Source organism: Petromyzon marinus, chromosome 8, assembly GCF_048934315.1.
Source record: "Petromyzon marinus isolate PM22_M1 ecotype Great Lakes invasive population chromosome 8, UKy_Petmar_22M1.pri1.0, whole genome shotgun sequence".
NCBI classification, from domain to species: domain Eukaryota; kingdom Metazoa; phylum Chordata; class Hyperoartia; order Petromyzontiformes; family Petromyzontidae; genus Petromyzon; species Petromyzon marinus.
In genome coordinates this window covers 15,582,837-15,599,321 of record NC_133674.1, presented here as the reverse complement: position 1 = coordinate 15,599,321, position 16,485 = coordinate 15,582,837, and the positions used below count along the sequence as shown (strand labels likewise).

At 41.7% G+C, this 16,485-nt stretch overlaps 1 protein-coding gene across 3 annotated transcripts in view; it reads right to left on the bottom strand.

Annotated features, from left to right (window-relative positions):
• The window catches only part of LOC142924116 (vesicle transport through interaction with t-SNAREs homolog 1A-like), a 45,885-nt gene that overhangs the window by 16,191 nt on the left and 13,209 nt on the right, over positions 1-16,485 (bottom strand). For 2 of the 3 annotated variants that reach the window (XM_076065680.1, XM_076065683.1), the window contains exons 5-7: positions 15,155-15,239; positions 9,260-9,330; positions 3,007-3,068 (exon numbers count right to left, since the gene is read on the bottom strand). In XM_076065680.1, the coding sequence (XP_075921795.1) occupies positions 3,007-3,068; positions 9,260-9,330; positions 15,155-15,239 (218 nt within the window). The remainder of the gene's footprint in view (positions 1-3,006; positions 3,069-9,259; positions 9,331-15,154; positions 15,240-16,485) is intronic. The other variant, XM_076065682.1, reaches the window with a different exon arrangement.

Sequence of the window (16,485 nt, the reverse complement as noted above, 5' to 3'; positions counted from 1 at the left end):
GGAAACATATTTTAATTCCTAAAATATATATGAAATAAAGAGGTGGACCGGAACACCTTGAAGCGCTTAAAAATTAAAAGCAACATATCAAAGGGTCCGTAGAATAAAGGTTTTAATCAGTGCGTATTATTACACAGTGTTGTAAGAGATTTCATATCCCATTACATTACTTCTCCAAGTCATTGCTTTGAAAGTGGGAAAAAAACGTTCTAAATATCTTTACTTATAGTCACCATTTAATTTGCTCATTTCTCAGGGTGTACACAATTCCACGTCTATGTTGCAAGACTTCACCGATCTCCACTGTACCTGTATGGTGAAGTATGGTCAAGTAACCCCCGCGACTCCCACAAAGTGGGGAGGCTCCCATCCAGCAGTAGATTGACAAAGGGTAAACACATGCACTGTACACTGCACTCAATCTCTCTGCCCTTGCTTTTTTTTGTCTGAAGAAGGGCCATTACCTGAAACGTCAATCTGTTTTATACTTCTCCAGCAATGCCTATGACATTTGTGCTGCTGCACCACTGTCAACGCAGCAAAGCAAACAACATGTTTAGTTAAATCTTGTATCATGTGCATTCATAATTAACTACTGGCATTTGCATACGCAAACCATTATCGGGTACTATGAACCTGGGAATGGCATATTATCCTTTCGCAAAGGGTACACGCTACATTTTAATGAAGCTGGGTACCACTTCATAAGTAATTTTCTGGGAGAAAAAAAATATCTAAACGTATGAAAAACACTGGCAGAAACTTTCACTGCTTTCAAAAAGCAGCCTTTGCTTAACAACAATACCATTAGGATGCATTTAGAGGTTCCCGACCATATGCTGTTCCGTATGGCACAACAAATGTTTAGGGTCATGTGCTGAGGTCCGCTGTGGCTGATGGTACAAGGCCTGTTTGTGCGTTGGCCACAACATTTGCATATGAAATAATGTCAAGATAATAAGTAAACACTGTAAATAAATAACGGCCATACTGATAAATACTGCAAATCATCATGGGGTTATTTTAAAATCCTGAAGATTGATCTTGATTTTTAATGGGTGAAAACAAAAGAGCGTACTTTTGTTTTAAGTTAGATACTGCTGTAATATCAACTATGTACTGCATTAATATGCTCATGTTTGACCAAAAGTTAATTGTGCAATCATATTAATATATACAGTAAAAAGGTTTTCTTTCAAATTATACTTATGTTTGTATCATACACATTTGCTGAAGGTAAAATACAATTAATTGTACATAAATGTAAATAAATAAAATGTGCGCTACCTCATTCATGCCAAATCACAACGGTAATAAGCAATTCTTATTGAGGTGGAATGGTGGTGCAGTTGTTAACGCACTTGAGTTAAATTCCCAGCCACTGCTAAACATCAGCAGCAGCGAGTGATATCCGAGCAGATCCTGGCCACCTCTTGCACTGACCAACATCGTGAAGTATGGTAACAAACAAAAAAGCCAAGAGTGTCACAGCATGGGGGAGTCATCCTTCATTCATTGGTGGACTGACGAATGATGACTTAGCTATCGTTCGTTAAAACACCGACAGCAAAGACGGAGAATTGAACTGACAGCGGTGGCGTGCCCTCGCTCACATCCGTGTCAACTCCCACCCCCCGCCCCCCATTGCAAATATTCTCCTGAAAAAATGAAGGTGAAGTATTGCGGACTCACGGTGGCCTCGGCAGACACTGCCACTGCCTCAGAAACTGCCCCCTGAAGAGCGCGTGTCTGTAAAGCACGGCTGAAGGCTGACGGCTGCTGCTTCTGCTGCTGCTGCTGCTCGTTCGCAAGCGGGTGGCGTAAACTTATCGTGGCTTCAGAGTGAATGTATGATCAGGCGGTGGTCATCAAGGTGACAAGGGCAGATGGGACCTCGCTGTGACCTGAGCTAGGACAGCGGGCAATTTGCCCACCGCTCCCACCATGCCCACGGCCCCAAGGAGGGATGGAGGGCTTTCTTCACAGATAAGCTCCGTGTTCCGTGGTTTAAAATCAAATTTGGGCTCCCCATATGAAATGGTAAAAGTGCAGCCCTATAATTGCTTGCTCACTACCACTGCTGGTGGAAAGGGGGGGGGGGGGGGGAGCTCCACGAGAGGGAAGCTCGAGAGAGCTCCCGGGAGAGGTGGGAGTACCCACGCTTATACCCCACCACACACGACCTGCCGATCAACTACGAGTGGTGTGCTCATTTATACTGTGCTTGCTGCATAGACAGAGGCAGGGGAATTTCGGAAACTTGCTCAATTTTATAATTAGTATACTCGTAGATAAAAACCTATTGATATATCATTGAATTATTACACAGCTGCATATTTCGTGCAGAATCTAAATAAAAGTATTTTTTTATTATTACGTAACTTTCTTTTTTTATCGTAACATTTTACAAATTCGCTATTTGCATTTTTCTAAATGCACGCGTCAACAGAAGATTATTTATTCTGATCGTGCACACTTTTACGCACGTATCACGCGAGTGAGAATCAAGTGAACATGTGTCGCTTGTTTTTATCTGGTCCTCTGTTCCGTGGGTACAAATCTTAACGGTGGGAATACCCATCAGCACAAACACACACACACACAATTCATGTCGCACCCATTATAAACCAGGTTTTACTCAAGTGTAAGCCACACTGATATCCACATGATATGCTCTCCCACATGCATGGTTTATAAGTGAGTGTTGTGTGGTAAATAATTAAAGACTTACTTACGTACTCCCACCAAACGTTGGATTACTGTGCGAGATTAGGTTAATGCAAGGTCAGCTGTTCCCTTAATTTCACGATTGCTAAATTAATGTGTTTTTGGGTGTGGAAAGCACACAAATTAACGTGGCTGGCTACGTACGGTGCGAAAGAAGTTCCACATATGTACATATATATTAGCAACGCATGCCCAAATGGCCGAGTTCATTAAGTATTTGACATGGAGAATTTACAGCCTAATCAGTAGACCTTGCATATGGGCCCACGACAAACTCACCTGTTTACAATCCTGTTTTGGACGTACTTGCTGCATTTCAAGTGTCGCTGTGTGTCCTGTAACTGTGGAGGAAAATGTTGAACTGTTAGTCATGTGCACTCTATTCTCGGTACAATACAACAGGCACTTTATTGCTTGAAAGGAAACATTTTAAATCAGTGCATATCGCTGGCCGGTAACAAGGACGACAACAATGGTCACTGGCAAATAAAATGGTAAATAAACCCTGAAAAATCACATGGATGGAGCATGAAATAATCAAATAAGAGAATTCTGGTGCAGTAGTTAGCACGCGGGGCTTTGAACCTGGCGACCTGAGTTCCATCCCCGGCCACGGCTAAGTCTGGAGGCGAGTGGTCCCTTCTTCTTGGGAGTTCGCACCTTCACCAACCCACACTGACCAGCTTGGTGAAGTATGGTCAAAAAAATCCCCCATGACTAACACAGTGTGGGGGGGGGGGGCTGTGGAATGAAGAAGTGTCAATTATTATCAAATACACCGAGTTAAAAATGAAAAATATAAACAAGTGCCATTGGCAGTATATGCCACTAGAAGAAATGATAATGAGCAGAACTGTTGGTAAATTTATGACAAACAGAGAAACACATAAGGAGAGGGTGACCAAGTGACGTGATAGAACAATAAAATAAAGACGTGTGAGGATAGACTACACAGTATTTGGTAATTCCACACACCGGTAACCCACTGATTTGGCTACGGGGTTTGTGAATCACTGTTGGACTGCGTGCCGTAAGAAACGAGACGTAGCGATTCATTCCTATCCCAAGACGATTAATTGAATTGTCACAATTCACAGTTACGATTCTATTAAAATATTTGTTATATTTTTTATTATCTCGTTTTGACATCTCATTTGCATTCCCTCCCTTCTCCGTTTAAATAATACCATTTTGTTCACTCAAATAGCCTAAATGTAACGTTGGCGCATAATTTGAAAAGTCGGCCATCGTCTCCTGGGGTTATTGTCCAAAATTTTTCCGATTTAGAAAAATGACTCACAAATTAACTCAATTGAGATTACACACAGCAACAAGTATTGCCTCCTACTGCCAGACCAATGCCCACTTGCAGGCCGGTCCTGAGCCACCTTGTGCTGCACAGGGACAAGCTGCCATCAGGGAGTCCCCTCGACTTAGAATATATACGTACAAGTGTATTTAAAAATAATTATCCTATATCATTTGAACAAACTTTAAATAAAATATTGTCACATGCAGGATTTTCCTCACAGTGATCATGCTAAGAGGGTGGGAGGCGGGGGGGGCATTGAAAAGTGGGAGGGTCACAATGTCATTCCCTGAACTGGGCCCATATCGACTACACGGCACCACCGAGACTTTAACGAAAAAGCGTCTTCATCCACCGCTACACAATCAACAAAAAAAGCTCAACACATTCGTCAGTAACACCGAGGCTCTAAACAATGAACAAAATTTAATTGTAAAGGTTTTTTGGCAATGACTCTTCTTCAGAGCACGTAAATAAGAGGTCAGAGACATAGAAAATAAATAATACGAGTTGGAGACTGCACCTTACACACACCGGGGCCTGATTAGAATTCAATTTGACAAATCTTCCTTCCTGTATTACTAAAGTGTCATTCTTATCATGTATGGATCGTTATTATTCTTTAACGTAGATGTCTTTGTTCTTTGCTTTTAATCACACAAAAGTATATTTTTCTTTGACTGGGGCGACATGATAAAAATTGCATATTTTGTATTTCCCCAAATGCAAAGTTCTGAAAGTTCAGCAGTTAAAAGACACTACTATGCCCACATTGTTTCGCAATTCAGTCAAACGCTAAATTTTTGGGTTTTAAGTTCATATATAATTTGCAATCAAAGATGCTTGGTTTTCAATTCAACTTTTTGTCACTTGGATGAGTTTTAACTTCTAGAAAAAGATAGTTTGCATGTGGGTCTCCTCACATACACAACTTCCCCTCTAAAAAACACAATTGCAGAAACATGCATCTATAATTACGTTAAAAAAAATCCGATTCCACTCGTGTGTGACATGATTGTACATGTGACAATGACTGTGGTCACAATGATTTTACAATCCTTCACTGTGCCCTTGTGGCAATGCCCTTCAACACCATTACCCACATCATTATCACTTTTTGTCCACTGCTGTACAAAGACCTCCTCATATTAAACTAAACCATACTATCATAATAGAGGGCTTTGGGCTAGATTGCGAAAAATATAAATGTGTCGTTAAAGCCCGCCATTGCCCGACATTGCCAATTAGTAAGGTTAGTCACGTGAACAAAAGATGCCAATTCATTACTCGTACAGCACACCCGTGTGTTGAAGAGTAAAGCCACAACGTTTACAATTAGAGTACGACATTTCACCAGTAATTACAACCAGCATCGTCAGGCGACAGCCAACTGTGGGTGGTGTGTTGGGTGGTGGCGGGTTTTAACGACACATATTTATGCGAACTAACCCAAAAACCTCTATTATAGATAGTATTGGTCGCGAAAGCCTACGTGTTAAAATAAACTACACTATGTTTTATTTTACCAGGAAAGGCCCACTGAGCTGTTTTTCAGAAGCGACCTGGCCACCAGTGATAGCTCAACATGGAAATTTAGAGCAGCCAAACGCTCTAAATGCACGTTTCTAAATGTGGAGGGAAAAATCGGATGACCCGAGGAACAATCCATGCAACCACGGGGAGAACACGCAAACTCCAAACATACAGCAGGCGTCAGGGTCAGGATCGAACTCACGACCTCCTGTATACCAGGCGAGGTAGTTAACATCTTGCCACTGTGGCTTCAATTCCATCAGTGACTGTGCATTGGCAGGCAAGCTCAAAAAACATTTTGTTTAATAGAAAATCTGTAGTTCTAAGTCTTGTGTGGTGTTATTTAGGAAGCTGTGTTCGTGTTAAACAACATACAGCATGCATATTCCTGCATACCATATACAGCATGCACGTTGCTGTAATTTTCAGGTATACGCTCCTTATATTCCATCCATGTTTTCTCAATTCTAGATCGATTGTGGTATTGGCATCATGTCATGAAATAAATATTTGTACCTCTACCAGAGCAGTGCAACCCTTTGTGTTGGAAAGCAGCCCATGGAAGTGGATATCAAAGAGCTACCTCTGATAATCGATTCAGTTAACCTCTGGTCAACAGAGTATAGGGCAGCATTTCACATGCTCTCTGCCATCAAGAGTAATGTTTGATGGTCAAACCAATATTTTTACTTCTAATAGATGGAATTTAACCAAGCTAAGTATAGAACCGAATTTAAAGTTAAATAGATATTTTGTGCAGTTATTTGTGACTGGGCTTAGACCAACTCGCTACACTTGAGAACCTAGTTTAATCGTAGGCATTAACTGCCTGGATTCAAACCCAGGATCTCTACGGTGGATGCTCAGCACTCTGAGCTTTGAGCCACTCTGCCACCCCATGTCACGTGATGTCCTGAACAAAACCTGCTCAATATACGGTGCCTAAAAAAATAACAAAAAAACCTTTCACCTGAGTTGCAAAACTAAAAAAAAAATGGGGCAAATAAAAGTAAATACTGCAATGTGAAAAAGAATGATAAACTTGCAATTGAGTGGATAAAAAAACTGATCAGTATTAGTGATAAATAATGAGATACAGTGCATGCTGACCATATTAATGAGCCATGAACTCTTTTATTAAATGAGTGAGCCAGAAGACCTAAAAGCGAATTAATAATCACCCATGGTCTATTATAAAGTGCGCTTTTCAGCGGAATGCGGCACACACAAAATAGCGTTTGTGGTGAAATTCTTTCACATCTCGTTGCATTGATGCCGATTATATTCTCCGCCGCATAATTTTAACAGCCGAAGGCACCGGTACACGCTGTACACACACACACACACGCGGCAATTTAAATTAATTAGGCCTCTCGGGAGAAACATTCAACCAATGACGCCGCGGACAGGATACATCTTTATTGTGTACAAAATGCCGAGCCGCCTATCGGCCGCGTTTTGGCGAGCGAGACTTTAATAAACTACCGAGCAGATCAGAGTGAGGCGCGTTTCCCGTTTTAGCATCATACGGCTGACCTTTGCCACTGTCGGTAAATAAACCAAACGAGAGTTCACCGCGAGGTGCAGCCGCTGGCTTTTAACCTTCAATAAAGCGCAACTCTGCGAGGCCGTGTGTTTTTTTTGTTCGTTAAAAACTGTTCACGATTTCAAGGCGCGGTCCTGTAACCGCGAGCTGAGCCACATTGCCGCAGAGCGCCGGCTTGCTGCACGGCAGCCCCGTTGGGGAGGGCTTTTAGTCTTTTTTTTAGATAATTCGTGACAAGCGAGCCTATCTATGACGCAGTCATCATCTTGTGAGACCTCGGAGGCTAAGCAGGGGTTGGGCCTGGATTAGCACTTGGATGAGCGGCCACTCATGGACAAAGAGATTGTTGTTGTTATAGGGATTTCAAGGTTACGTGGCAGGCAACAGAGGGCAGTACAGCAAAACCTGATGTACGGTCAGTCATCGACTTACGAAAACAACAATTCGTTCCTGGGGCCCGTCCGCAAGTCGAACTGTTCGTAAGTCGGAACACAAAAATCGAATGTATTTAAATGCCCAAACACACACGCACTCACATCCAGCACGAGGCTGACTCATTACATCTCGCGGAGGATCGCTCAGCTGAACAAACATCGTGCTGTGGTTCAATTTGCAAGTGAGAGTTTACGTTTTAAGTCGGTGTAAAAAATAATAATATTTCATCGAAGCTGGTTCGTAAGCAAGGGTGTTTGTAAGTTGGGTGCTCTGTAAGTCGGATGTTCGTAAGTCGATGACTGCCTGTAGAGTATACTATCCTTCTCACTTCTACGCTTCCTGCCTTCGCAAACCCGCTTTGACCAGCGTGGAGAAGTATGGTCAAATAACTCTCAAGACTCACACAGCAATGGATTGACAAAAGGGTTGCTCATGCACAGTTTTATAAATATATATGGAATCGCTCAAATCAACTGACACAAACCCAAAGGTCTGACAACTTACATGCAAGAAGATGATAACATCACAATACCTGTTTTAACATCCGAGTCATGCCAATTGACATCCGTGCTTCCCTTGAGCACTAGTCTATGTATACAGTAGTTTGTTATTTAAAAGGTGGCTGGATAAGAACAAGTTATGCTGCTACAGTTAGTCCAATGGTTGCTTTTCTGAAAATATTTATATTTTTTTCGGATTCAGTGGTCGTGACAGCCTTTCTATATGGGGCCAAAACAGACGCACTGAAGTACATGTACGTATATAGCAAACAATGTTCAGTCTTCAACATCCAATTTGCGAAAGACAGCAAGCTTTGCTAAGGTGAGATGTACATATAGTTAGATCCAAACAGCCAAAGCCTTGTAATTTGATGTCCCAGCAGAAAATTTACAAACCGACAAGGCACCCAATTGCTGTGTTAACATCCAATACACGTACAGCCTGTTTGTCTGTTGTGTGGCATAGGCACGGGAGCATAGAAGCACGGTACAACAAAGGAATGCCGCTGCACCGCCCTCTGCTGCCCGTCACGTAGCCTCGCAGCCGCTTACACAACAACGTGACAAGTAGCGCGCGGTGGCCCATCCAGGCTCAACCTGGCTTAACTTCCAAGCTCTGATGAGGTCAGATGCATTCTGGGTGCTCATATAAAGGGTAGAGGTGCGGCCCTGCAATTACTCCCGCCGCTTCTGGAAAAAAGGGTCCTCTACTCGAGTGTATTTTGGCCTCCTGTTCCACAAACATCTTGGAAGAGGTGGAAGTACACACGCCTTTACACCACCACACCACGCGCTGTCGATTAACGGGCTGTGGTCTACCTATTTATACTCCTGGGTGGACAGAGGCAGCGGGATGTGATGAAGGTGCCCATTGTTTAATCTGCTGTGCCGGGAGACTGAACCGGTAAACTCTGGATTGCAGGTCCACTGTGCTGACCATGGCACTGTGGCAGCATTCCGCGTGCACTTCAGTCGGCACTTAAAAAAGAGGCACTGCGTCAAAAGGACAGACAGGAGAAGGAATGACTGCTGCGGAGTGTAGGGGTTACATACAAATAACTACCATAATTAAATTGAAAAAAAACCCAGCAGTGATCTATACAAGGGAACATTCAGTCCTATGTCATGTTCTAGCTATATGTGCACAAGGTACAAGTTTATAATGGCTTGAGATTTTAAGCCCTCCGTGTTAATGCGCCATAGACTTACGTGGCTACTAACCAATTGCATTTTCTCTGTGTCCTTCTGCAAATGTCTCGTAACATCCAGGCCAATTTGCTCTGAAATCACATACAAAATACATTACAGAACACAATATTCATCTTGAAATTAAAGATCACGACATGCCTCTGATATGTGCAAAACACATCTTTTGATATAAAATGCAAAGATTAAGGTGATGGTGTTTCTTTGATAGCGCACCGTACAAGCCACTTTTATTTGTATATATTTTAAGCGGTTATTAGGCATTCATCGCGTCAATGATTAATTCAAATAAAATTAATATATTGATGAAATTAATATACAATTCTCATGTATAAGTAACTATAATAATACATTAATAACTACTTTTCAAAATAGGCTTCAATTAATCATAATGCACGTTCATTGAAACAAGCGTTACCAGTGCCGCTATGCATTTAGCTGTTTGCCTTGAGAGGTGAAAGATTTACGGAAATAAACAAACATAATTGGCCAAATAATGCTTTCATGTACACGAGAAAACACTGTGAATACATTGAGAGGACGTCGCGAATCAAGCTTAAAAAAACATATTTTTGTATTTTTATAGACAGAGCTCTATGCTGGGCAGCCACAGAGTGACTATGTACGTTTGTATGTTGAACTTCTTTCGCACCGTACGTAGATAACCATGCTAATCGGAGGTGCGGACTAAACTGAGTTCTTAAGTATAGCGAGTTGATGGTCTCGCCCCGGCCACTGTAGACTGTACAAAAAAAAAAACATGATGTAAAAATGTGAGTTTTCAATTTATTTGGCTAAATTCTACCTGTGAGCCTTCACACTTTTTTTATTGGCATGCAACAACCCGTATATTTGCAGGGTATTAGAATGCATGCCCTTCGTGTGGATACAAATTTATTTTAAACGACTCCAGAACTAGCTCTGGACGTCATCTTTCAGGGGTATCCTCTGACGGAGTGTGATGCACTGATATCTGTCGAATTATGTGATGCCAATAGCACATTTCAAACGTGATTCAACATAAAATAGTTTATAAAGCAACTGTTGTTTTTTTCTTATTTCACAAAGACGGTTCATTATTAGGCACATAAAAAAAATTGGTACAGCATCACCCTACGTTTGAAAGACGTGTGTACAGAGTTGATCGTTTTGTCAGTAAAACGAATGTGGAAATGACAAAGGGGGTTTGAAATGAAAATCCTACGCGCAGCCAAATTAATCACACACCACAAAATGTAACCTGTCTCGGAGCATAACAAACAACGTTGAACGGATATTCTAAGTGCACCAACTGTTGCGGTGGCAGAACACGCGTGTGCACGGCACACACGTGTGCAGCCAGCAGTAATGACGTGGACAAAGACTGCTAAAGCTGACACTAAAGAATGCAACATCATTTTTCTCTGGCAGACAAGTCCACAGGCACTAATTGAGTGGAAAAATCTGTCACAGAGACGAATTGTGTTTTTGTCCTCAAGCCATTGCATATTCAAGTTAATGAAATAAGACCACGCTGGGCGTTATAATGGATGACTCTGCTGACATTTCTGGATATGCAGCTCGTACATTAATTTGCAAGGTATAGCTCGTGGATGAAGACATTTGTATCTGCATGACTGCCTAAACAGATAAATAATTGACCGGGCATTAATTCTTGTCAAGGAGCCTTCACGTCTGGATTAGTTTAAAAAAACCAGCCCGATCGGTTCACAAGGCGTGAAGCTGTGAAGGCGCTTTCTGTGGCGATCGTCTTTTAATTGTACAACAGTTACAAGCGGGCACACGAGAGAGCAGCAACACAACCTCGTAAATGGAGCGGTATTTACATAGTGGTTAGCATTTGTAAATCACTTAACGTTACAGCCAATGGATTTGATTCAGTGCTGATATCCTGACCCCGGGGCCCAATCTAATTCATCTCGTAAAGTCTGATTAAGACAAATCTGATAATTTAACTGAACAACACTTCATTCATCATTTAAATAAAGCGGTGTTGCTCCAACAAAAAAAAACATTACCTTGCAATGAAAAAACAATGACCATGCAACATGACTCTGAACGGAAGCACAGCTTTCGTTTCATCATCCACATTCAAAGATACTGTTTATATGCAAAAGCAGAAAACGTTAACACTCTCAGCAATGTCTAAATACAATGTGAAAGTTCAAGTGTTAATCATGTTATGACTACATTTTAATTGGAATTGGCCGTATCATTTTAATTATGTAAAACAATTTACGTAAAAATGAATATCACTCATTGCAATTTCACAAACGTAATGAACCTTTTTCAATATCCGCGTAAAGGTTTAGAACAGCCCGAGGGTAGCTTTGGCGTTCGCCTTCAGGTTTTTCCTAGAGGAAAAAAAATACGCTCGGATATTACCAAAATGTAAAGTAACTGAATGTACAAATAAAGTGAACATATGAGCTCAGTGAAATGCATTTTAAACGAAGTCATTTTCTTTCCCCGATTAAGCCACGGCGAGTCTCCAATAAATCATATTTTACTGCTGGGCGGCATAATGAAAAAAACACTCGGGGAATAAAAAAAATAAAGCACAATTTCCAAGCCTTAGTGTTGTAATCAAGACAAATCACGTATACATTAATAATGTAACCTTGACAAAAGCCCTTAAGAACACAATAAATAAGGATCATTCCCTTGGACTATATGAATACCTGTGCATGTCTTATGTTATGCACACAAATATATCTGTACATTTACATCAAATGTAAGCCTTGTTTATTGATACAAAATTTTTGTTAATAATGAGTACATTTAAAAGTCTTTCACATCTCTTTAAAAAATGGCATCTAATTGCCCTATCATTTTTAAACTTTGTTAAAAATAAATCTAAACTTTTAACTCGAGCGGTATATCTAAACCGACTGAATCTGAATCCTAATTTTTCTAAAACACACAAACTTGACAGCGCTAGATTTTTTTGTCAGATAACAGCTCTGTTGAAATCTTGAGAAATCACACCTGACTTATTCATGTAATTTTCGCAGCAATACATATCAGGTTTGTTAAAAACACGTGCAAACACAGGCGAAAACAGATGGGCTTTTTTCCCTCCCTCTCTCATTGTTTCATATTTCATTCCCATATGAAAGCGTTTCACAAATGTCCACACGTCAGACAAGTGGGGTGGATGGCTGCGTGGGTTGTTGGAGTGTATCATGGCGATATATCACTCAAGGCCACAACACATGAATTACTTACAAACTAGAACACAGACGAACGACACGTTATGGATGAATAAATGCCCAATGAAATGATGCGCCATTCGACCATTAAGCATCGTTTATCATCTTGTCTATAACGGGATTCCACAATCACCGTGGTCTATAATGCGCGATACTATGCAAACTCACGTTATGCCCATCCCTAACAATGTACAATTAGAAATAACTGTTATTTATTTGTGCAAGACGCATATCAGTTTGGTGACAAGTGATCGACGTTCAAGTATCACAGTGTTTATACGTTGAATGGAAATAAAACTATTCCATGCTTGAAAAGGAGAATGGACACGTTCAATGCATGCATGCATGTGTCTTAGTAATGTCTCACTAACTTCTAAGGAATTTGTTAATTATTGTCACATGAGGAAAACATTGAAGAATGTCATATTTCTGTTTTGGCACGTGTTAGCGGTGACTTTCACAGATCCCATGCTTATAAATGTATTTACTATTGTACCTAATTTTTGGACTTAAATTTTTGCCTGTGGTTACATTTGTCTGCAAGTTTTATAAAAGATCAACAGTAAAGCATATACACACGATTGAAAAACAATTGCAGTATATCAGTAGTAAAGCAATGACATACGATAAGGGATGTGTACAATGTTCACCGGTGGCACCTCACAGGGTCGTCAACCTATGATTAAGCCGTCGATAATGTCACCGTTTAGGACTTGCAATTGGCAACGAGCTCTTGTACGAGATGATGAGTCCTGTTACACGCGAGTGATGAGATGCCACCTCATGCCGTCATTAGCAGAGTCAGGCAATACAATAAGCAAACATACTTATAATCAGACGACACGAGTGCAAAATCTTCTGTCGGTCACGTGCCTTGAGTCCATTCGTTAATTAATCGAAGGTCAAGAATAGTGACAAAGTGACAGCCAAGGAATGGAATATTTCTAAGAGGATGTTCAGCAATAAATTCAGCTTATGAGGGATGATGGTGGCTTGGAGAAGCTCTCTTCCAGCTGTGGATTGATCAAGGCTGATGGTGAGAATGACGATTATCTATAATTTACCACTCGGACAAAAGGAGTAATTTGCGTGTATAAACATAGATAAAAGGATTGCATCCTCTTGCGCCGCGCATAAAAGTGGATAAGTGAATGTCCACGGTAAATTTACTGAAAAAACTAATGGGCAAATTCACCTGCGATTTTACCAGCTGCACCACGCACTGGAGATTTACAAAAGTCAGACGTCAATGCCACATGCCAAAACTGTATTCTCAATGCCACTGGTCACAACGTTTATCAAGCGCAGCGTAGAGACCGCAGCGTACATAACACTCAGTGGTGCCACAGTCGTGTTGATAAGGATTACAGACTCAGCTCCGAGTTGGAGTTATCTTGAAAGCGAGTGCGGAATGAACCAGTGGATGTTGATTAGGCCCGGGGCACCCTGTAGGCTATAACCTGCTGATGACTATTAGGATTTAGTGCTCACTTAGGCAGAAAGGTACGCAAATGCATATTTCTCCACGACACTTAATGTTATTTAAATCTAATTGATTGTACATCGCTGTGCTGCGCAACATTAGCAATCGCAATCAACTCAACCTTCCACAGCAAATCTCACTTTTTTTCTTCTTTAATGAGCAACATCTCATATTTTCTTTAAAAAAAATGCATTAAAAGTTACAATGACAGGCGAAAGAAAAGAAAAAAAAACTCAATCTCTTACCAAACATCACTTCTTTTGCTCGCACAGTGAAAATACTTGTGAATTGATGGTGTGTTTTCATGCACCTTCAATAATGTAACAATTCATTCAGCTTTTGTCGTTTAAAAAAAAAAATTCCTCGGCGCAGTCAATCTTCACTACATGCGCGTTCATTCGCTTCGTCCTCGTCGCATCAAGAATTTACGTGAAACCGTTCCTTAAAACGTTTTTAAAAGACGTCCATAAAGCGGTCAGCTGCGACTCGCTTAGCGCACGTTAATCTATCACGGGCAACGCTCTCAATCCGTCTCCGTTAGACCTCGTGCGCGGCTCATGGCTCAATTTGCCGCGGAGCACATCGGACGTGCGAGTTCTAATTTATTCCTTGTCCTGCTTCGGTCATTCGCTGATGCACGGTCAATCCCAGCATCAGTCAGTCCCTCAATTCTCATCCAGCTACCTGGTGCCAATGGATCCATACCAGGCCATTGGTGACAATCCTTCAGGCAAGACATCTATGAGCCGACACTCATTTTGATTTTGCAAACACAGAGATTTAGATAGGTAACAGAAGGAGGTGGCCAGATGGACCAGAAGTCAGAGCCCTGATCCGGCACTGCTGAGATCCCGGGTTCGAATCTGGGCAACCTCACATTGATTAAACCGGGTTCTCGTGTGTAGTGGGTTGATGGTCTCAGCCTGGTCACTAATGACGAAACGATAACAAAATTACATAAAATGTTCACTTAATTTCAAATATTTGTGACAGCTAAGGAATGGAATGCATCCGAGGCGATGTGCACCAGGGACATGGAGCGGTGACATCAGTTCAGGTGCAGGTGCTGCGTGGATTATCACACCGCAAAATCGTGAGAGATGGGCGATGGCTTGGGGAGGCCTTCATCCAGCAGTGGATTGACCATGACTGATGACGATGATAATGATAACTAAACCTTCCCACGCAGTCCACATCACGTGCCTGTCTCTGTGCAGGTGAGGTAAGCGATCTCCAACGTCCGCGTGCCGTTGTCCAGCCGCACCGTGTTCTCAACCAGCTGGACTTTCTGCGGGAATGTGTTGGGGAGGCAGGACAGTCAATGTGCACACGGACACTGAGATGGGCAGAGCACAAGGTAGGGCTGACACAGCAACGCAGGACAAGTGAATGGTAAACAGTGAGACGGCATGGCAGATATGCTAATTGCACGCTAATTTGATCATGTCAATCAAACCGCGGGATGAGGGCATCCTCACACCGTCCAGGGGTGCTGCGCTGGCGATATGTTAACTCCCTCGCCTGGTATGCAGGTCGCAGGTTCGATCCCTACCTTGACGCCTGCTGTATATTTGAAATTTTGTACATGCTCCCTGTGGCCGTGTAGATTTTTTATCTGGGTCCTCCGGTTTTTCCCCCGCCACATTATGAAACATGTGTTTGGAGTATTCGGCTACTATAAATGTCCACGTGATAAACCACGTCGTTGAGCTATCATTTGTGGCCAGGTCGCTTCTGAAAAAAGAGCTATGTAGCTCAGTGGACCTTACCTGGTAATATAAAAGTTGCTTCGTTTATAGATCATACTTTACCGTGCTATATTGTTGGTTCTTTCGAATATGAATCCCTGCAGTCACGAAAGCTTTAAATCAAAATTTACCGTGCTAGTTGGTGTGCGTTGGTAAATTGGGGAGCATAGATGTTGGAGCACAGTACAACAAAGGATATTGCTGCACTGCCCTCTGCTGACAATGTGACCCCACAGCAGCCTACAACTTTTGTTTACATGGTGGTCACCCATCCAAAACACTATCCAGGCTCAACTCTACTTAGCTTCTAATATCTAATGCGATCAAGCACATTTCAGATGATTTGGTCATAGGCTCTGACAAATCAATGCCGAGATGGCCAAAACATATTTTTATTTTGTTGTGAATTTTGAAGTGTGGACCAAAAAAAAACCAGGATAAAGAGTAGATATATAGATGTACAGTATGAGCATACTGAACTTCTGTCGCATCATCGTTAGCCAACCAGATGTGATGATAATGAATTGATTAACCTATTTAACAAAAATAATTATTAAGCTCAACATACATTCGGCGAATTATTTAAGGAATTCATTATTTTTGATGCATGCTAATTTTGTGCAAATGTTTTCCTTTTAAGTCAGCGTCTGGGATGAGCACCGGTGGAACAACGGAGCGGACGAAACAAACGAGGGCAGGCGGTGCGGATGCGGCAGCGCAGAGAGTGCCGAGAGAGATAGCTGCGAGAAAAGACGGACAGCAGAAATGAGGCGGCGGCAATGATAA